The sequence below is a fragment of the Ursus arctos genome, unplaced genomic scaffold (assembly GCF_023065955.2).
Source record: "Ursus arctos isolate Adak ecotype North America unplaced genomic scaffold, UrsArc2.0 scaffold_3, whole genome shotgun sequence".
Classification (NCBI taxonomy): Eukaryota; Metazoa; Chordata; class Mammalia; order Carnivora; family Ursidae; genus Ursus; species Ursus arctos.
The window spans coordinates 45,348,083-45,372,138 of NW_026622985.1; the positions used below are offsets into that span (position 1 = coordinate 45,348,083).

At 35.2% G+C, this 24,056-nt stretch overlaps 2 protein-coding genes across 6 annotated transcripts in view; one reads left to right on the forward strand and one right to left on the reverse strand.

Moving 5' to 3' along the window:
- Positions 1 to 14,951, reverse strand: part of MEOX2 (mesenchyme homeobox 2) — a 71,860-nt gene extending 56,909 nt beyond the window's left edge. The window contains exon 1 of the mRNA XM_026506838.4: positions 6,552 to 14,951. Within this exon, the coding sequence (XP_026362623.1) occupies positions 6,552 to 7,065 (514 nt within the window). The 5' untranslated portion in view covers positions 7,066 to 14,951. The remainder of the gene's footprint in view (positions 1 to 6,551) is intronic.
- The window catches only part of LOC130542129 (zinc finger protein ZFPM1-like), a 42,713-nt gene continuing 27,756 nt past the window's right edge, over positions 9,100 to 24,056 (forward strand). Inside the window, exons 1-2 of one of the 5 annotated variants that reach the window (XM_057304540.1) lie at positions 9,138 to 9,177; positions 23,355 to 23,550. The gene's annotated coding sequence lies outside the window, so the exon portion shown is untranslated. Of the gene's footprint in view, positions 9,178 to 23,354; positions 23,551 to 24,056 lie in introns of all 5 variants that reach the window. The other 4 variants (XM_057304539.1, XM_057304537.1, XM_057304536.1 and 1 more) reach the window with 4 other exon arrangements.

The following is a 24,056-nucleotide window of genomic DNA, read 5'->3' on the forward strand; positions in this document are numbered from 1 at the left end:
ATATCCTAGTTAATTTAGCTCCCTCCCTGTTTTCTTCTTACCACTAACCTTTCTACTAAAACGCAGTAGGAACTGAAAACTATGAATAATAAACTCCTTACATTCATAATTTCAGCCAATCTCGTTTACCCAAAATTCAAGAAACATACCCGAAACATCTTAGAAAGAAAGCTTATGAAAACAAAGAGGACATTTAAATACATTTGAAACATTCGAATATGAATTGATTCTATGAAATTTTGAAGAGCAATAATTTTTTAATTTAAATCTTTAAACAAAACCCTAATGTTTTTACCACTATGACTTATTACCTTGTAAACTTATGTTATATTTACAGTAAAAGGAAAATGCCAAGGATGTAAGAATTGAGTCACCAAAACACACAAATATTTTAGAATCATTAAACTTTTAGGAAATGCTAACTTTTTAACGAAGCATAGCAATAATATCATGTAGGTTAAAGATTCGATTTGCTAATTTTTAAATCTATATAGTATAGAGAGAACTCATTATTTCTGAAAGTATTTTCCTCTCTTTCATACAAACTCTTTCCAAGAATGTATGCGTATAGTACAGATTTTACTTGATGATTCTTGTTCATATGCACATGTAAGAGATCAAAAAACGTATCATAATATATTTTCAGAACCCTATGAGAACAAGTATTCCAAAACACGGTACCAAATTTACAGAGAGTAACATGTAAATTCAGAAGTATTATATTGCTGTGGAAAATGTAACATTATAAACGAAAGTTTGGTGAATAACTGGAAACTATTTTATTGCATATTTAAAATTCTAAATACAGGGAAAATTAATAATGACCCATTCAACCACATATGAATGTATACTCTCACTAAGTAACTTTCTGTTAATTTCATAATAAATACATCAAAAGGTTTCAAATAGAAATGCTTACTCTGAAATATAAAAACTATGTCTGAAATTTATACGGATGGATCAATAGATATATTACCGGTTATTTTGTATCTTAAAATACTATCTAACACAACTTACTTAAAGGGAAAATAAACTCCCTACACTTTTATAATGTAAATGGAAAACCATTAGAGAAAAGGACATTAGATTTAAATTAATTCTGCTTCAACATAGGTCAATGGCAAATTGAAGGCTGAGACCTAAATGACCTTTACCATTTTAAGTTTTACTTCATGAGAGCAATAAAATATTCTGCAAGGTTTTCTCCAGTTGGATTTTGAACCTCACCGATGACTATGATTTAGGAGTAGCGTAGAGTGTTAAAGTAACTTTTCTTGATACAGCTATTCCAACAAATAATCTTAAGAGCATCATAACAAAAATAGGAACGGTGTTAGTGCTTCATTTTCTTTACAGAAAGAAAGCTTATCATTGATAACTAAGCCATATTAATGACTAAAACACATAATCCAGAAAAATAAGCTGTGACAATAAAATGTGTTTTATTACTTAAATACATTAAAGAGGAAATACATCATACCCACCTCAATTTCTAATTCGTGGATTTTGGTATTGGTTCGTATTTCATCTTTTTTTAATTTTCTTTTTATTCTAACCACTAGAATCAGTCACCAGTACCATAACGCTGGAAATGTAATTTAACTGGCCACTCAAGAATTAATCCTTCTTATTTTATTATTTCAATCAAGGTGGAAAAAATGCTACTCCTGATAGTCTCACTTCATGTGCTAATATATTTTCCCAGAAAATGTTTTATTATTATAAAAAACATTACGGCAGAACTATAGAAAATTTGAGAGAAATAAATCATCTACAACTATTAACTCAACAAATATTAATTAAGGAATTCCTGAATGTATTTTGTTTTCTAATAATATCCCATCCTTAGCATGTATCATTTATGGATGTTTATAACCATTATAGCAATGTTCAGGAAAGAGACATACTCTGAAATTTTAGAAATAAACTACTTAAGTGAACAAGGTCTAAAAACTAAAATATATTATTGTATTATATTGGTTTTTCTCATTTGAAATGAAAATCTAAAAAGCCCTCACATCTTTGTTTCTGGCTGTCATTTTTTAATATAGTTAATAAAACTGCCCAACATATATATATTTTACTATATAGTAAATGAATAAAACTGCCATCATTACCAGGCCAGGCATATGAAATAGATTTATACGTGGTGAATTTTTACATTACTCAGCTATTAGTTCATCCACAAATTATTTCTTAAATGAAAAAAAAAAGTTGATTTTTCTATTAAATATGGAATTAGTCTCCCAAATTTCCCTGAATCTGATGAAAAAGTTTATCCACATTTGCGATTTCATTTTTGCTTAAAATTAATTTCTCAGAGGTCTTATAATAAACATTATGTTATAAATACCAATGTTGTGATGAAGGGCCAATGTTTTCACATCACACAGAGGGAAAATGGGGTAATACTTAAAATTTTTTTTTTCAGTTTATTAGTAGAGATCAGCTTACAGGGTGTCAACATAATGGTTTCCATTGATAGCTACTATAAACAAAGATTAAAATTTTAGATATTCATTACTGGGTTTTTCACCAAAATGAAAGTTTCAGCAGTGTCATGCCTTGCATTTAATGCTTTTCCTTATGATGCTCTTATAGGAACTATAAATAAAGATATTTACAAAGATCTTGAAACTACTTCTATTTTTATTTGCATTCTTCCTTCCATTCATTGCTAACTTTCAACAATAAAGCACCTTAATTCTAAAGGGACCGCTGCTCTTGACTTTGAGTGTAATCATTTGAAAACACTCATGTAGGTCAATGGTACGTAGAATTTTTTTATGTCAGGTCACCATTTAAAAATGTTCACACCTAAAATTAATCTATCACTTCAAGAAAAAGACTTAAATGACATTTTTCTTTTATTCAATCAATTTGAGACATTTAATTTGTTCAGGATTCCTCTATAATTATCAAGATCCAATAGACTCTTTTTTTAATCCTAAAGCAAATGGTGAAAAGTCATAATCCAGTAACACAGAGATGAATAATAAAGTATTTTTTTTCCTTTCAGAAAACATGATGATTGAAATATCTAGAAAAAATTACAACATAATACCAGAGTTAGGGTAGAGAAGACATTCCTCTGTATTTAAGTTCCAGCTTATTAAGGTAATACTTGCTTGTAATTCTACATAGCCAAGCAAATAGACAGATATAATTTGACAACAAGTATTTTATGACATTGTAGCTATAAATATTTGTAATTTTACAAGAATCTAATATTATTCAAAACCTTGTAAAATCCACATTCCCAAACCACTTCCTTCCTTTTTAATTTTGATTTTTTAATAAAATGTACACTTATATTCATTCAACTAATTTGAATAAGAAATATTTACATGTTTATACTGTATTTTACCTGCATAAAAACTAAAGTTAGATTGGCTGATCTGTTCTGGTTATTTTAGCTAAACCTGGACAGTTTATATCTATTACTACATTGTTTGAAGAACAATCAAATGTAATTGAAGCCAAGTAATTCACACTATTTATAGACATTTTTTTTCAGAATCACCTGCTTTGTATAGATTGTTTTAAGTGCAGTTGTAAAGTTTTGATTTTTAAGAGTTCCTTTGAAGACGTCACAGATGTTGGCTTTGCTAATAATGCTGGAAAGCCTAGCAGGTTCAAAGTTGCAAAAATGTTTAACACATATAAAAATAACAGTGTGCTTTTCCATTAAACTCGGCTATTTTCAATTGTCAATAAACTATAATGGAAGCCCAAAGTCCATAAATATTTGTTTCCAGACCCTTAAGCTTCTTGAGTTTGCATATGCGTGTGTTTGGGAGGACAAATACATGCAAAGCATACTGGAAAATGTTATACATTGTAGCTTTAACATCATTACCATGGATAAAAATTGGGGTCATTTTCAATATTTTCTGTTGCTTAAAATTCTACTTGAATTTCACAGGGCCATGCACACATATACATACACAGACAATCTGGTTATTTTATGCAAGGATAAAGAATTTGGTTCTGATTTTGTCCTGGATTTATGTACTACATTTACTTTCGATTATAAATACATAGTAATTATAAACTTCCTAACAAAATATAAGTAGACTCTACTAAGTATGATATGACTTTCATCTAATATAATTTTAAATTTTTGAAGGTTTAGAAATAAGTCTAATTTTTTGAAATATTGAAATACTAAAACTGTGCAGTAAGAAAGGAGAGATCTATGTGTTAATAATATGCCAGAATTATATGATTTTCTACATTGCTTAAGTTCCCAATAGATCAGGATCCCCTTATAATACTATGAAATGAAATAACTAAACGTAAATATGGAAGACCAACTGAAATACCACAGGAGAAAGATATCTTGAATCTAAATCTATCTAAAGATCTTACATGGATTAACTCGAATAGTGAAATTGCCAAATTAAATTTATGAGTACACATATGTTTAACTGGAACCCATCATGGTATTTCCTTTTAGTCAAAAAGTTCTTTCAAAATATCCTATTATGAATAGAAAACTTTGCTCATTCTAACTCCCCAGTGATTCTATGCTTGGTGATGGCTAATTGTATTTTCCACTCAAGATCTAATCGATTAAGACTTTATGTAGCTTATGCAAATTTTTGTATTTGTTTTTCCAGTACTCTAATTAGTTCAACATGTAAATATAAACTTATTTTGTTATATGGTTATTTCCCACCAAAAGAGGATAGCCCTATTAGTATAACTAGTTTTCTTAAGAAACTTGTTATCAAAATAATTTACGGGAAGCAGTTCTTGGATCCCACTTTTTTGTTTCCCCCTAACCAAAATAATATGTGCCTATATGAAAATTCAGTTTACCCTAAGAAGCTTAGGTGCATTGATTCCGTTCAGAAGCAAAAGGCACAGTCCATCACAGGTTTTTCACTGCGGAAAGTAAATGAACAGTAAGAGCCTCTGTTAATTGCAAAAATGGACTGACCAACCTGAACTGGGATCTGCACTGATATCAAATGCTAAACCCAGGAAATGAACACTGTATTTTAAAAGTAACTTTAAAAAAAAAAAAAATGAAGATGGAAACCTTCTTGTTATGGTTAACCTTTCAACTCTGTCTTAAGAGAGTTTCACGTATAGTTAGTAAAAACCATTAAAAATGAATGATACTGTTGATAACTTTCTAAGATGTAAACTAATTTGTGATGGAGCATTAAAAGTTCATCTGACCTTGGAAAGTAAAAGTTAGATTTTAAGTTTGTGATAGAAGAATCCATCTCATACTAACGCTGAAGAACAACTGATACCATTGCTGCAAAGAAACATGAAATATGCGGCTCAATCACTGCCATTTATGTGGGATCTTACCTAAAGCATTGTGAAAAACAAAGATTCTCCAATCCTTCACATTAATATCTGTAATTACCTTCTAGAACTGTTAAACCAATTCCTCAAATGAAGAAAAATACATAAATATTATATTTAAAAAGCGACACTTCCCAAAAAGATGGAACGCAGGATACGCTCTAGCTACAGAAAAAAAAAAAAAAGCACAATTCCCTTGATTGTAAAGTATCTTTAAACAATTTCATGATGATACAGATTCTTAAGGTCTTTAAGGAGTTGCTCGAAAAACTAGTTTCTCAGGATTGCTACAGTTTACTTGGCACTCTGTGCTTTCAAGCATCTGCGTTTAGTAAGGTTCCCTTTTGCGTGGCTACTCAAGTTATCCCCACGTAGATCAGCGCCTCCTGAGCGCACCCTCGCATACCAGCCTCGAGCACGTAGAGAATCAGCACTACCCGGCTGTTGTTTGTTTCCAAATACTTGCTTTCAATAATACTGAACCGACGGAGATTTTACTTTCCACTTTTGAAACTCACATTCTCTATTTAGATTAGCACCACACGAATACAACTATTAAAAATCGTTTTTCTTCATGAGTCTGAACATGTATTTATTTACCATTCTTTGATACATTCCTTAAAATCCTCTGAATTCCTAGATTGTCTTCTTCCCCAAGAAAGGGAAATTTTTACCATTTGGAATAGGATGCTATTTAAAGAACTCTGAAATCAGAATAAAAAAAAACCTAAAACTTTTTTTTTTTCTCATACGTTCTGCCAAGTTCCACTGCAAGTTCCAAATATTGTGCAATAATTTGGAAATCCAGTTAACGATGGGAAAAATCGAGCCACTCGGAGTCGGGAACTTGCAAGAGAAAAGTCAAGGAGCGGCACCCGCACGCACGCCCAGCGGACGCTGCATCCCAGGGTGCACTCCCCTCCTCACCGCTCAGATGGAAGGTCACGCTACGCAATCGATTTCACATACTGTCACTTGTCCTTTTTTCTTAACCCTCTGGTAAACTAGTTTGAACCTTGGAGAGTTTAGCGCTGTTGGCTGCAGTGTTGCCCCTAGAGAAACACGTGCCCCCAAGTAACAGGACCAAAGCAGCCTCACCGACTTTGGCGGCGGGGAGCCAGAGAGGGCAAGCCATATACCGTTTTCTCTGCTGCCTCACTATAGTCGAGAATCTTCTCTGTCATCTCCCCGCCCCCTTTCGCCGCCAGTGCCCGGAGAGCCCTTACCTGAGCTATCGCTTTTCCTTTTGCCGCCAGTTCTCTTCTCCGCCTCCGCGGGTGACAGCGCCTGGCGGCCGTAGTCCCCTGGCGCGCACGCGGCCCCGGTCGGGGTGCTGGAGCCCAGGCTGGAAGAATTGGAACACAGGACCGGCGGGCTGCTCCCCAGCTCCGGGGGCCCTCCCGAATCCGGCTGGAGGCAGAGGCTGTGACGAGCCGCACTCGGAGGGGAGGACATCTGCGGAAGGTGCCAGTTGGTTTGCAGAGCTTGGTGCTGCTGCTGCTGGTGGTGGTGGTGGTGATGATGGTGGTGATGGTGATGCCCCCTGTGATGCTGGCTGGCAAACATGCCCTCCTCGTTGGGGTATCCCGCGATTATGCAAGACGAGGAAGAAGTGGAGAGCTCGGGGTAGGACATATGGTCAGATCTTCCATGGAGGGCGAGAGAGGACTGGGAAAACGGGTGCAAGCCTTGCGCGGTGGCGTGAGGGCTGCGCAGGCAGCCAAAGAGCGGGTGTTCCATAGCATGCAAGTCTCGGGGTCCAGGCAGAAGACTTCACGATGGTTCCAAACGCTACCACCCTCTGTCACTTTTCACTGGAAATCTTGTGTTTTCCCCCTCCCAAACAAATAGCCGCCGTTTCTGCAGAGCTGGGATAATCCCGGTCCTGAGCCCTAGCGGCCAGTCTCCTTTACATATAAACACTCGGACCTGGAGAAGCTTCCCTTCGAGCTACTCAGATGTCAAGAGTAGGAGAGGTTGAAGCCAAAAGAAGGTGGTCCCAGAGAACTGCTTTCAGGGGGAAACGGCTCTGAGAGGTTATAAATAGAGTGTAATGTGAGCTGGGGGCTGGCTTAGGAGCCCGGAGCTGACCACATGCAAACTCCCTCCAAAACTCCCGCTCAGTCTGCGCCACGCGCTCCCAGTTCCACTTCCTATCTCGGGCTGGACGTACGCAGCGCGTCCACGCCCGCCCGCCCTTGCCAGCAACCAAGGTTGCAAGCCGCGCGCCTGGCGCCTAAACCCGAGCCGGGGCGGACAGCGGCTCTCCGTCCAGGCCCCGTCCGCCAACGTGCTCCTCCGCGCACGCCAGCCCCAGCTCTGCACCCAGCGTTGACCCGCTCACTTCTCTTAAGAAAGCGGTCTTGTCAGTGCCACTTGGGCACTGTCACCTGCAGGAAAGCTAGGGTTACGCCTAGCTCTTGAGGAGCGCGAAAGGGGAAGTAGGATTAAGGAAAAAGATCAGAGCTAGTTTGGCGCGCGCTCAGACAAGTTTTTCAAACTCCACATCAACTCGTGCCCTGGGCTCAGGAGCGCGTCTAGCTTTTTGCAGCTGTTTTCTCCGGGTGGGCTGTTAATGGGCTCGGACCTTGCACCCGAGGTTTCTGGAAAGTGTCCCGCGGATAGGAAAGGGCCATTCTCAGCGCCGAAAAGAGAGCTGGTGGGGTGGGTGGGAGAAAAGCGTGAGGCGGCGACAGTTGCAGATGTCCAGAGACGCTGGCATCCGCACCTGCGGTGTCAGGTGGGGTCTTTGGCTTTCCGACTATGCCCTTCCTGCTTTTGCACAATGTCCTTCCCCTTGCTCTCCTGGTCCACGTCAAATTCCTAGCCATTTGTCAACCCAAAACTTTTCGGTTAGGAAAACCCGAAGCGATATCTTCCTAGTCACGTGTAATGTGTATATTGCAAGCACATTTCCAATCTTTCCAAACCTCAGGAGCCAGCCCATGTCCCCTCATCTCCCTCCAGAAATTCATCCTCTCTTCCGCTCAAAAATAAATCACGGTACCGCTTCTGCCCCACGCCTGCCGCCATGGTTCCATTTACTGGGAAATATTACATTTCGATATCCCCCAAAGTTCACTAAATATGGGTGCTGCTTCAGATCTCCCTGGTTACACTCTTGCATCATACAAAATGAGTTAGAAAACTTGCCACCAGTGAATCAGTATGAGCGGCAGCTGGGCTTTAATACTGCCACTTGCTTGAGGGGTGACACTGCGGGGGGCGGGGGGGCAGAGTCGTTTGCACTAGGCAAGCAAGCCGCCCGTAATGAGCTACAGAACAGTCAAGTCCTGCCTGGGACGTGTTGCATCAGAAGATGGGCGCTCACCTATGCCGCCCAGGACCGCTAACATGCCACCAGCAGTGTAACCCCGTTATTTTCATTGTCTCACGTGTCCAGTGGATGGGGACCAGGTCTTTGAAGTTGTTAATGGGATTAATGAGGACAGCAAACCGAGCCAGCCATCTGGTTTGAATTAGGAAAAAGTATTGATTAATCTTTGAGAAGTGTCCCCAAGGCAGTACCTTTCCCTCAACCAGTCCCTCAAGTTTCAGCCTATCTCTCGTCTTCTAAGCCCTACTGCAGAAGAGCGGCCTCTCAATAAACCTTTACATTTGTGTGAAAGTTTGAATTGTTTTCCATTGCTTAGAGGTGGGATGGGGTGGGGGTGATCAGGAATTCTGAGATTTGTAAGCGCTGCTTTCTTTAACGGAAATTGAGCCCTATTTTGAGGGAAATTAGTTTTGCAGACTTCGTTAAAAAAAAAAAAAAGAGCTAAAACTTTTGTTCACCAGCTGCTCAGCTTTTCAGTCTGGGTCTGAGCTGGAACCTGCTGCAAGCGTTTGACGGTAAGACTTTCTTTGCCGATATGTTTTGGGAATCTAATATTGTTTTAGACTTCGAAAGGGGGTGTTCTTCAGGTTGCACGTTTCTAAGGGTTTTAAGCACTCCCAGGATGGCGTCCAGGGCTTAGATCTTAAGAATGTTTCTTCCTGCCACTCCCCACGCCCTTGGCTCTTTAAGGATAAAAAAAGGAGGGGGTATATTCTTCTAATATGGTCGGAATATTTTTTGAATTTTCATTGTGTTTATGGTTTCAATATGTGCTCTGATATTAAAAGCTGAAGTACAAAGAGCAACACTAAACTCCCCAAACTTGAGTAGCTCCTCTATAGGGATTATGGGTGAATGCATTAAAGGCTTTATCCACAGAGAAATTTAGGCAACCATCTCCATAAACAGTAACCAGAAATATTTACATAATATAATGCTGTCTACTAAAAGCATTGTGGAAAATGTCAGACAAGGCTAACGAAAGATACACTCGATCTACACAGATCAACAGAAAACATCTATAAAGGTCCCCTTTTGGTTTGCATTACAGTAGTTTAGAGGGAGCAAAGCAACTGAGAAATGAATGGATTTGAATTTAACCAGTGTGCTTCAGGTAACCAGCAACTAGCAAACACAAACGTTTCATCTCCAGGAGCTGTCAATTCTCCTTGAACCTGCCCAGTGATTGTGCTGGTTTTTTCTCACTTACTGTGTCAGATGTTAACAACATATCCAGAAATTTCTCTACAACCTGCCTCTGAAACTATGAGGTAGAGGACCGGGAAAAAAGAAAAGATTAGAAAAAGAAGGAGTCTCTTTGAAAAGCACACAATTAAAACAAAGCTAGCAGAAAAGGTCTTTTTAATTGAAGACCCAAAATACACAATATCAGTAAAAATGATGAAGTCTAGATTTCTAATAGAAATCACAGTACAAGAAAAACGTTATTTGAAAAATTGTGATTCAAGGAAGAAAGAAAAATGGTCTTGATGCATTCCAGAATTAAGTATTACTTTATTTTCTCTGAATTTCCAAATATATATTATTCCATAAAGTTTTTTCTTCAAAATTTTCATTTCCTAGAATATTTGGAATAAGAAAAAAAATACTGAATTTTATTTTCTAGGCCATAGGAAAAAAATTTTAAATGTCATAACAAGAAAAAGTCCTAACATTTCCTATAACAGCTACTTCAGTGTCCACAACTATATCCCAATATTGAAAGATGCCTTTTCACATTTAATGGCTATTTATATTATGAAGTACGGTAAAAATTACAAAATTTATTATAGAATTTTTATAGCTTTCATTTTAAACTATAAAAAGTATAGCGTTTATCCTGTATTTATAATACACTTGAATTTTCCTGAAAAATATTCTATTAATACCAATATTTCATGCAAGGTTTTGATACCAAGCAGTGCATTATAATAAGAGCTTGAATATATGACTAATGTAAGATGCTAGTCTTTTCTAGAAAACATAATCAAAATTATTTTAACCATGTGCTAGACTCATTAAATTTGATAAATGTGTACATCTATTATTCCTCTTGCTTAACAAAATGATATTCAATAGTAAAGGCAGAGATTTTTTTAAATTAAGATTATTTTATTTTAAAGAGATTATAACTTAAATTAGGCAATCTGAAAAATTTGTTTAAATTTTAAGAATCATGACGCTTCTTTTAAGAGTTGCTATTCTTCTGTACATTTGTACATCATACATTTGAGGTATGATGGAAAAAATATTTAAAATTAAATATGATCTTTAAAGAAATTACAAACTTTGCCTTGCATTTTATCTGCCAGACAAATTTATCTTGGTAGCATATAGTCATGATACATGAATTTAAGTATGGAAAATCAAGCCAAAACTGGAATTTGTCTCTCAAAGTTTTGTTGTACAAAAAAATATTTTTTCTGCTCTATTTCTCCAAGAAATAATTCTTCGGTTGATTCTTCTGAAATAAAAAATTTTGAAAATATATTAAAATATGCTAAGTAGCCAATGGTAATTTATGTGATTTATGATGCACTCCATTTTCAAAAACTAAGGAACTGACTTTCTCCAGGAATTATGCATTGTAATATTTCAAGAGCAATTTTGCTATGGCTAATGCATGTTATTTGGTAATTCCATATATTTTTACTGATTTTTAAAATAAGTTGCTACTTTTACATAACACTAGTTGGTGCTTTCACAATAAAATTTGTTATGTTTCTACATTACTAAATGAATAAACATTACTTCAAAAAAGGGTAAAATAATACTCAATATACTGTTTTCTTAATTTCTGTCTTTTCCTACATATAGTTTTATGATTTCTTTCAGAAATTAATGATTTTTTTCATTTCATCATATAGTAAATAATGTTCAGAAAACTAGCACAGAATCTAGATTATGACTGATGAAATTTATAAAATTTAATTAAAAGTTCAAAATATATCCAATCTTTCATTACTCCAATTCCTTAACACATACATTTTCTGAAATTCTAATTATATTTTTGTGTATGTAGGGAGTGTTAAAATTAAGAGACACTGACTACCTTCTCAAGTTTCAAAAACTTCTAAATGAACTTCCTTTTGTCCACCTGTTTTAAAATCAGAATTTTCAACATAAGTATATAATGCACATGGGAAATAATTACAGTTTCTACATTTTCATTTGTATTCACTTTGTATGTTCTTTTTGTTGATAAATGTATGCATCTCAAATTGCCCCCCTTACATATCTACCTGTAAGAAGTATAGACACACTAATGCAAGACAGTTTCATAATGAAATGCTATATATTACATTATATATTCTATACTGTCAAATTCATAAGCATTAAATTTCTATCCACAATTTAAGGGAAATAAACCATTTATTTCCCCCACGTCATAAAAAGCAATGTTATACTTTTAAGTGGACTGAATTAGAACAAGTTCATAAATCTCGGAGAAAAAAAATTCAATCGAAACTAAACACAGGAATTACAGGTAAAACCTTAGTCTTCTGTTTTAAATTTTCCAACTTGAAGAGTTTAACATGACTAACGTAATTCTGGCACTATGGTAGGTTATTCTTATGTGTTTTTATTTTTCATGCTTCATCAATTTGTAGCATGTTTTATTCTTAAATGGTTCTTTCATTTTGAGCTTGGGTTTATGATTTGAATCACTAAAACATCTCTGTGTTTTAGCTGTGTTGGTATAGCTCTCCCAAAATATTTAATGGCACACTCTAGTTTTATATGATTCTGACTCAGCGAAGAAACACCAGCTGCCTTTGATACTAACACTTTTGTTTGTAGGAATAAAGGAAAAATGTGTATTTGTGTACCAAACAAAATAGAAAGTTAAGGCAAAACACATGATCTCTTGTAATATTTTTAAGGGTTTAATATTAGTACCTTGATAAGCTCAGATTTACAAAGGATTTTGATAATAGAGGGTATTTTAATACAAGGAAATGGCCACATGAAAATGGATAAAAATGACAATGAAAATGATTAAATGACACTATTTGCTTATGTCTCAGCTGGCAAAGGAATTAAAATGATGACAGAAGCACAAAATAGGCCAAGGGAAAACCAGAAGAAGGTGTTTAGTAGATGAAAAGACAGAGAAATAAGACAAGCTGAAATATATGAAAAATAATTCTATATTTGATAATACAAATATGTAATTCATAAGCCACATATACTTATGATAATGGTAAAAAGATGCCAGGTACATGTTTTAGTTTAACTGGAATTAAAAAAAAATAAGTAGGGGCGCCTGGGTGGCACAGCGGCTGGGTGCCTGCCTTCGGCTCAGGGCGTGATCCCGGCGTTCTGGGATCGAGCCCCACGTCAGGCTCCTCCGCTGTGAGCCTGCTTCTTCCTCTCCCACTCCCCCTGCTTGTGTTCCCTCTCTCGCTGGCTGTCTCTATCTCTGTCAAATAAATAAAATCTTAAAAAAAAAAAAAATAAGTAATCAGAAGATTTATGTTTAAATATATATATGACATATGTATTTTTTATAAAAGAAATACTAACAAAATACTGTTCTTCTGAGAAACAGTTTCAAGTAATCATATATGTATAATGTGAAAGTTAGGTAAAGACGGGGTCAATTCCTGGACAAGTGCAAGCTACTGGAGTGTCTGAAATTCTGAATCACTGCCTTCTTGTCTTACAAATCCGTAACCTGAAACTCATTGTAGTCAATTGTTTTTCTAAATTTTATTTATTTTTAGAGAATGATTTCTGCTAAGTTGGGGTAACAGTATATGGGAAGAGAATAAACTGGTTTTCAGAAGCTTTCAGCGACTGAGAAAAAAGAAAAAAAAGAAACCTATTGGGCCAACTGCATCTTTGAGCACTTCAAAGTACAAGGGATTCCAATAGAATCAAACACCAACCAGAACACAGAAGGAATATCAGTTCTGAGCCCAAGGGCCCAGCATAAGGCAATTACTCATACCATCTAGCTAACAGCTGTTTTCACCAACTAAGAAGACCTGTGATCAAAATGAGGCTTTCCCTATATTAGGCAAGAATGTATAAATACTAGATGAAACTTCTCCAACACAGTGATGCAGAAGATTCTTTCCTCCCACTTGGCCTATTCATTTTGCATGACCCTTGCCTAATAATTTCAGAGTGGCAGGAACCACCTTGGTCCAACTCCATGTTTCTAACGATGAATTCTTGAGGGATAAATAATGAACAGGGAAACAGAGCTATGACTAAAAAAGTCAAAACAAGCTTGGAATACTTTATGATAAAATACAGTAAAACTTATTAGTGATCTTGAAAGCAGGCTACACAGTAATGGGAAACCTGACAGTTCTTTCCTCTAATTTAGAGCATCTGTAGTGATTTGCAGCAGCATTTCTGCAAATAACTTATTAAAGATGAGTAGGCATGCTGGTTTCAGTGAGGTTGATGTTTCTATGAAGACATATCAAAATCAATTTAAATAAATTTCACCCATAATCAAATACAGTAACACCTCTACTTACTGAAAACAACTTTAATATTTCCCTGATGTAGTAAACACAGAGAAATGAAAATGGTACAATTAAGAATTTTCAGGTTAATTGTTGTATTTTGTTTCATAAGAGTTCTCATCTGTGGACCAGCATCACCTGTCAATAGCTTATGAAATGCCTGGATACCTCCAAGTTTGTTCTTAGTCAAATCTTGTATCCTATACTGTTCAAGTGAAAATATGATTTGATCAGAGTAAAAAGCTGAGTCCCTTTGGATTTTTAAGATCAGATTTTCCAAAGTATGTGGCTTATCATTATCTGATAGACTTTGCCAAGGCATATGCCCAGGTGGCAGCGCTTGGAATTGATCTTTCAGGCCCAAAGATAAACACATAATTAGTAAACTCTGTAAAAATCTCCACTGTTTTATGTGTGGTGACAAAGCTGAATGAGTATCTTTTAAAAAGACATAAAGAAGCACACAAAAGCTAGTAAATGTTACACTCTGTAAATCTGAGGTTGTTGAATTAGTTATTCGTGTTCCTCTTTCTGTAATGTTAAAGACTTGCCAATCCATGTGTAGTTCTTTATGTAGACTCATTTTTAAAAAATAGTTCGCAGATGCCATTATCATCTGGCATTTGTCACCAAATGCAATGTAGACGTGGTTAAAACAAAAAAGTGGGTAAGGTTCCTTGCACTGTACAGGCAATTCCAGTGATCAAAAATTGCTAAATCCTACTTCAGATTAAAAGGCTCATGTCAGTCTCTCTCTAAACAGCATGACTGCCAACTTGCATTGCTCAAGTTAGAAGAACCCACCCCCAACAAGCATCTCCCTTTCTACCCCTCCCCAATATGCAATCAGTCATCAAGTAGAGTAGTCCCAATTCTACTTGAATATTCATTAACTCCATCCTTCCCTCCATCACCAACGCCCTTTACTTTAACTGGGGCCCTCACCAAGCCTTCTTGCTTGGATTACACAGGACTCCCAATGGTACTCTACTTGCCTAGGCACTCCTTTATCTCCAGAGGCAGGAGGGAGAACTGGTTTGAACCTTAGCTCTGTCACCTTCTAACTTTGTGAGTGCATTCAGTTATTTACTAACGCAAAGGAATATTATAATGAACAAATATCACAATGTTGTGAATGTACCTAACAAGATGCCTAACAAAACGTGGAGTAAATTTAAGATGCATCTAGAGCTGCAGTGTTGAATACATCATCATGTGGCCATTGAGCATTTGAAATGTAACTTATCCAAATTAAGATGTGTTTTAAAAGACTTCACGTGAAATTAATTCACATGATTTCAAAGACTTCATGTGAAATTAACAGGCTTTTTATACTGATTGCAATTAAAATAATTGTTGGATACACTGGACTAAATAAAAAATAGTATGTTACTGAAGTTAATTTTCTTTCTACTTTTTTAAATGTAGCTACTAGAACATTTAAAATTACATATGTGGCTTGCATTGTATTTCTCTTGGATAGCACTGATCTAGAGGATGCCACTTAAATGCTTCTCTCATCCCCCACCCCCTTGCAAATAGGTACCAAATTACATATCTATTTGTCAAAATGATGTAGGATCTGAAATATCTCTGTAAGTCGATCCTCTTGACCCCCTGATTAGGAGCTTCACAATGTGGTACCACACATGGAAACCTCCCAAACAAAATCTCAAGGAAACACAGGAAATTCCTGGGGTGGCAAAACATCCTATTTGAAGACATTCAGCCATTCCTTTGTGCATCAGGAGCATCATTATTAACTAACTGTTGATAAGCTTGAAAGAGCCCATTTAGCAATAGCCTTTACAAAGAAAGAAGAGCCATGTGTATTATCCATGATGGACTAGACGATGCAGTCACAATGGGTTAACCTCTGTATCTTAAACCTTAACAAAAGTTTAGTTCTTATTCCTATAAATTCTGATACAAGGCAGTTGGCTCTCCACGTAGCAACTGATTTTGTGCATTAGTCACCTCAATGTGTTTCTCCAAAATACCATAGCAGGGGAAAAGAGATGTGGAGTGTGATATACATGGTCTTACGTACTTTGATGCGGAGGTGATACATATCAATAGCTTGTAGGCCTGAACCAAGCCTCATATACCTGTAAGGGGACTGGGGAATATTCTAAAGCACGTGGGTATTTTGTGAGCAGTAAACGTCTCTGCCACATCAGGAGTTAGCAAACTTCAATTTGCTCCTAATAGGCCTAATTCACACCACTAAACAATATATTCCTGGAGTCTTCTTGGCATCTTTTGTTGGTGTTTTCCAGCAAAGTGTCTGGCACAGAGAAAACACTCAATAATTATACCCTACAGAGCACTTAGATCTGCAAGTTTCACTTTGTCATTAGGCTTTAGTACCCATGAAGCTACTATCGGAAGAGTGTTATCTGCAATATAACTGCAAAGAAAATTTAACTAATAAATGTTCAGTCCAGCTTCAGTTTTGTTTTTTGTATTTTTTGCTTTGATTTTTGCTCTAGAGCAGAGATCCATTCCTAATTTTCATTGGAATTAGAACATTCTTGTCCATATATAATGAGAACGGTTCAAATTCTGTAGGGGAATTTGCCTTCAAATGTCTACAGTCATATTGTGACACAAATATCTGTGTAAGTGAGATTCATTCATGGTCAGATATTGTATTTTCAATCAATACTGTCCATTCTGTAATGGTCCACAACATAGACTCTGAAGATGAAACCTTGGGTTGTGTTTTGTTTTTGTCGCTTAATAGCACTTTGATCACGGCAAGATTAACTTTTTTGTACATAGGTTTCCTCATCTCTAAATGAAGGTATTTATTCTATAGTTTCACACTGACAAATGATATAAACTAGCAAATCAACCTAAGTCTAGTATGTGTATATAAATGACAGATATGATAATTTTCATTATCATCAGTCTTGAGGATCTTGAACTGTCTAAAAAGGAGTCCCTGTAAGAAAATTTGGGAGTATTTACTTATATCTAGCCATTCATTCCACTTTTCTCTCAATTAGCACTCTAATAATATCTAATGACATCTTATCTTAGAACAAAATTCCATAAATGTTTGTTGAATGAGTAAAAAACATGCTGATGATAATTTTAACTTAATTATCTCAACATTTTATAAGTAATGATCATACATTCAGGCTGTACATTTTTCACTTGATTTTTCCATTTCCTTCAAAATATGATTAAAAAAATATTTTCATCATATAAAACTTATACTGGGATGAGTGACAAAAACTCTTCATTACGGCCAAAGTTCTATTAAGTAATAAGGAAGAAGCTATATTACATTGCTTAATTATAGTACCTTGGAATGAATTTATTTGGCCACTTTTATTTTAGGCTTTACTGGATCTAACACTTGTTTCAGAGGTAATGAACATTTCTTTAATAAGAAATTTTTAGTGGTATAGTAACAACCTGATTAATCCTACTCTCAATTCTGTTGAAATATGTAATTTCCTCAACTCCAAACAATAAGACATAATAGCAATGAAACAATATTCCTGAAACAACATCCTAGAACTTAAAATTTAATATCTATGTACTTCACTTATGCTTGATTCAAATATTTGGCATACATAAATTATGCTAAAAGCTAATTGTTACATGGATAATGTCCAGATACTGCTATATCATCTATGCCTGAATAATCTGAGATAGCTATAGTAGATATATATGAACCTAACTCTTATTATGCTGATTAAAATCCGTATTATTTTAGAACTGAATCTCTTCCTAGTTCCAGAAAGGTTTTGTGGTGATTTATAGTAAAACTTGATATAACAAGATAATTTCACATAAAGATATGAAAACTTTTTAGAGCAATAAATCTTAATTATCAGATAAATTCTCTTTTAAAAAAGGAAACTCATTACAGAAATACAGCTTTGTAAAGTGACCAGTGAAAAGCACAGCAGTTATGACAAATACAGGTAAAGGGGACACGGTACCACCTGCCTAGTGTTTTCTCTTTTCTTCACCTACCACAGGTGTGTGTGTGGCACCTACAAAAAAACAAAGGGTTCTAGGGACATAACCTGAAAAACCACTCTTTTTTAATATAAACAATCAGTCCAATAAAATGGCCCCTGAAATGCCATACCTGTGTTTCCTTGGTCCATTATTTCATTTGAGAGGCATATTCCCGGGGCAAATATTTGAGCCACATTACTTCCTTTTTTTTTTTTTTAAAGATTTTATTTATTTATTTGACAGAGATAGAGACAGCCAGCGAGAGAGGGAACACAAGCAGGGGGAGTGGGAGAGGAAGAAGCAGGCTCATAGCAGAGGAGCCCGATGTGGGGCTCGATCCCATAACGCTGGGATCACGCCCTGAGCCGAAGGCAGACGCTTAACCGCTGTGCCACCCAGGCGCCCCACATTACTTCCTTTTATTTCAGTCTTCAAGTGTCTAGTTATCAATTCCTTCACATTTTCTAATTTTTTTATAAAAAAGGTAAGGTCAGATTGACAAAAACTACGAGTGTAGAAATATTTTTAGTGGAGTATATTTTAATATAATAATCCTGTATTTATCAAGAACCCAAATTAGAAAAAAAAAAATAGCTGTGAGAAACATCTCCATAAGGTCTGAACAGCACAATGCTATTTAATAGAATCTAAAAAGGATCTTGTGGTGGTGAGTACTGGCTGTTATATGTAAGTGATGAATCACTAAATTCTACTCCTCAAACCAATATTACACTATATGTTAACTAACTAGAATTTAAATAAAAACTTGAAACAAACAAATAAATAAATAATATTAAAAGGATCTAATCCCTACAGAATTCAGGGCTAGAAAAACAGATTATCAGATAGGAAAAAGAGAAAGGACACACACTGCTAAATTATCAAGGAAGAAATATATATGCTCAAGAAATATAAAATACTACATGCTTACTTTTAATGAAAATACACATTAAAGAAGATAGCATTTTCCACCCACCAAAATGATAAAGTTTAAAAAAAAATTGGTTATGGTGACAAGAATTTAGAGCAATAATAAATCTCATACACTACTAGTAAGAGTATAATTAAAACAGATAGCCAAGACAAAACTAGCAATACATAGAAGGTTAATTGCTGATTCTACACTTCCAGATGAATGCATTCAAAGTTAATTCAAAATTTATATATATAATCAGATATATCAAAAAGTTAATGTATAATCAAGTCTCTGAAATAATATTTATTGTATTGAGAATATATATCAAATAATAAAAATTGATTAAATGCTTCATGGCAAATTATGATAAGTACAGGGCAACTATTAAAAATCATGTTCTAAAACAAGAGTACAGAAAATCAGTTATGATATAATACAAGAAAAAAACAGGTTACAAACATGTAAAATATCCAAATATAATCACACCATACATCTTGTTATGTCTATATTATATATTTGTTACGTATATTATAGATATGCACATATGTGATATAAAAGCTATACTCAGAAAGACAACAGTTAAATGTTATCTCTGCCTGGTCTTAAAGCTGTCTTATAATTTTGAGTAATGAATATATATCAATTTTATAGTCAAGAAAATGACATTTTTATTTCTATACAGTTAAAAGGTGTCCTATGAATTAGAAAAAGCCTTTGTGGGTTTTAATAAACCATAAAAATGTTAAATCATTCCATTATGTATAGACATAATCATCCCATAATTATTGATTGGCTAGTAGCTTACGTCAAATGCACAGATTATCTTTGCTACATCTCTGCCTTGGAAACTACGGTTCTTCTCTAACATCCACTGCTCTAAATGTAGCTATCTCCAATTTGCAACTTACCTGAACCAACTCAAATGTGAAAGATCCAATTGTCTGCCTATGCAGTATGGTGAAGCATATGGAGTGCATTACACCTAAGGCCGAGAGTTTCCGCTGGAGGCTTAGCAGTATCTGGAGTATAAACTAAGGTGTTGTCTTGGACAAATAAAGTCCTTAATGGTTTGAGTTACAGTAAATTTGAAACTCATTCTCCTCCTGTGTATGAAAGTAGAGATTGGGTGGTGGCATTTGGGGGGGGGTGGTGGGCAATGGCAAGGTTTAATCTCTACTGAAGGTCAGAACAGAAGGTGTTCTCATATTAAGGTATGGCAAGAAAACAGTTAGGGTATCACATGACACTTTCTATTGTCCAAGAAGCATGAGTTGCTATAGCGTTAAAGCAGAAGTTTACAGAGTTTCAACGTCTTAAGATTTTCACACAGAGTTCAAACTGTTACCTTTTCTCCTGGTTGATATCACTTTGGGAAATATGTTAGCAATGTAAAATAGCACATTCAAATTTCTAACATAAAGAAAACCAAAGTTTTCTTTCCTTGATACTGAGCATGTTAAACAAGAAAACACAGTTTAACGTCCATTGACTGTAAAGAAACATCCTCTCTCTTGCTCACCTTCCTCCTTATCCTCCTCTCTCTCTAGCACATGGCTTACATACTATTATTAGTATCTTAAAATCAAAATATCCTTGGCATCATCAGAGATTAAACCATGGTGGAAATGCACTGAAATGTAAAACTGAAAACAAATCTTAGAGCTGGAAGAGACTTCAGAGCTCATTTAGTTCAATCCTCTTTAAAGGATACAAAAAGGCTACTGACAACTTACAAATGACCCATAAAGTTCTAAATTAAATTAGTAATTCGTTAATGGGCTGTTAGAAAATTTACATCTCAGATAGTCAACAAATCTGATATATTTCAAAGAATCACTGATGTTCACTATTATTTCATTATTATCAATTTCAAACTCTCAATAAGGATCATTAAGGATCTAAAGAGGTCTCTCTCACTTTTAATTACATATATTGTTAGCTGTGGAGGGAGGAATTATGAATATAAGTGGCATTCATAAATACAGGAACTCACAAGATATAGATGAATGTTCCTCGAAAATGTTAGCACAGTTCTTTAATTTCCAAATTCCTTATTGAGGTATACCATGTACTTTTAAAAGTGGGCATGGTTATATTTTGATGAAAAAATTGTTCTAAGAATTTAAGACAACAGACCCAATATAGTTCTCTAGCCTTGAATGTACAGATGGAAAAACAAGAAATTTACCAATTGAAGTGTTCATTATTCATCATGACTTTTCCTCCAAATCCCATCAGATCTGTATCCAGCCAGGCCACGAGTGGCAGTCAAAGCAACATGGCACTTGCCTTTGCTGAGGACTTTCACATAGCTACGCCCGCCCTCCCCAAAAACTGTAACATCACTTAGTACTGACACCACAGTAAAGCTCATACGAAAGGGCACATGTATACAACCACAAGAGCTATCTGATGTGTGTATAAAAGGAACTTTACCTGGGAATAATAAAAGTGTAATTACTGAAGCACCTGCAACATATCACTTTATTATCATTGATACAAATGCTCAAATTGACTGTCTTCTACCCCATTGCTATTATTGCACACACATTTTATTTTTAAATGCTCATTTTTGGGGGGCACCTGGGTGGTTCAGTCAGTTAAGCCTCCAACTCTTGATTTTGGCTCAGATCATAATCTCAGAGTCCTAGGATCGAGTCAGCACCAGGCTCTGTGATCAGCAGGGGATCTACTTGAGGATTCTCTCTCTCCTTCTCCTCCTGCCCCTCTCCCCACCCATGCTTTCTCTCTTTCTAGAGTGAATAAATCTTTAAAAAAAGAAAAAGAAAAAAGAAAAAAATGCTCATTTTTAATAGGCATGTTTCCCAGTTGAAAGTTTTAAAGCAAAATTTGTTTTATATTTAATTCAATTACAAAGTTAATTCTGCTGTTAATAATTTGACTCAGAATTTCTAGGTGGTCTCAGTTAATACAAGCTTACAACTTTTTTTTTTAAAGATTTATTTATTTATTTGAGAGAAAGAGAGAAAGATCAGGTGGGGAGCGGCACAGGGAGAGGGAGAGAGAAACTCAAGCTGACTCTGCGCTCAGTGCAGAGCCTGACCTCATGACCCCGAGATCAGAGCTGAGCCGAAACTAAGAGTAGGAAGCTTAAAGACTGAGCCATCCAGGTGCCCCTAACATGTTTACATCTTGAAAGAACTAATCTGAAGATTGATAAAAGTAGACTGCCCTGATTCATATCAAAATGTATGTGTGAAATGTTAATATTTTATGGTCCCCTTAAATCTTTAAAAGATTGTTCTTTTATTTTGTATGACCAGGGCTAACTAAAAGTAACTGTCCATAAACATCTCCTTGCAAATATATATTAGTGAGGCACTATTATAATTTATACTTAAGGAAGGTTAATAGCAAATATTTTCCATTGACTATAAATTATTATATTATCTCAAAGTCCTATAATCTACTAAAGCATCTTATACTTTAAAAAATATTTTAATTCATATTAAAATAAATCATACATAAATAAGCATTTTCTTATAAACATAATTAACCTGTATACTAAGAAGAGTTTCTTCCATTACATCTAGTGGATATATATTTTATTTATTATAAAATGATAACACAGAAAGGTTTGTGGAAAAATCTGTGGTTTAAAGAAGAGGTTCAAGATTCCAGAGCTGCAAAATGTGTGCTAGATGGAGAAAAAACACATCATTTTATTTATCTGATAAATGTCAGTAGTGTACCTCTCTTTTTATCTTGACTAATTTTGCTCCCATTCAAAAAATTTATTATATTTGACAAAGTGCAGCTCTGGTAATAGTTTTTATTTGTTTGTTTTGTTTTTAAATATACATGACACAATGATGGGAATATACATGACACAATGATGGGAATATCTGGCTCTAAAATAGGCCATATATTTCAATTTTAATAGGTCAGCTATGGCCTGGTTCCACAGTCGACTGCAATATATTTACACACTAAAATTTGCCATCAGCTCAGCATTTCTAAAGGAGGTGTCAAGAATATGAATAAAATCCATTTGTTTATTTTTTAAAAATTAACATTACGCTGATAATAAGTCTTCATTGAAAATTGAACAAGTGTGACATTTAAATACATGTTCTACATGGGCTGCAGAATCACACAAAAAAAGAATTGAATTTCTGCTCCACTATTTAATATCAAATGACCTTGGAGAAGTAACTTAACTTCTTTGAGTCTCAGTTTCTTTTCTATAAATAGAACCACTGTGGCTAGGATTAAATGAGCTGAGCACGTAAAAGACTTATACAGTATTTGCTACGAGATTTTATTTTTTATTTTTATTTATTTTTTTTAGAGAGCGAGTGAGCAAATGGCAGGGTGGGGGTGCAGAGGAAGAGGAAGAGAAAGAATCTTAAGAATCTTAATTTCCATGACCAGCTCATAGCCCAATGCAGGGCTCGATCACAACCCCGACATCAACCCGGACATCATAACCTGAGCAGAAATTAAGAGTTGGATGCTTAACTGACTGAGCCACCCAGGCGCCCCTGGTACAAGATTTTAAAAGTGTTTCTTATTAAGAATAATTTTTCTATTTCAGGCACTTCAGGTTAGAGTGAAGTGATATTTGCATTTTAAGAGCATATGTTTATTACAAATGTTCACAATTGTTGTTTTCTTAGCATCATAGATTTTGACGATTATATAATCTGCCAAAAGAGCAAATTACACTTAATGAAAATGTCAATACTGAGCAGGAATTGTTAACTGAAATAAAATGAAAACCATTTTTTGCATTTGTGAACACAAGTACTACCAGTGCATCTGAGAGATAATGTAAATATAAAGCATGTATATTCTATTACTAGGTTTAGTGCAAATGAAAACCATCAAGTTAATTATAATTTGATTATATAGTAAAAAAAAAACTCAGGTTAAAAATGACAGTGTACAGAAGGTACTGAATCACTATATTGTACACCTGCCTGAAACTAATATTACACTGGATGTTAACTAACTGGAATTTAAATAATAACTTAAAAAAGAAGAAAAAATA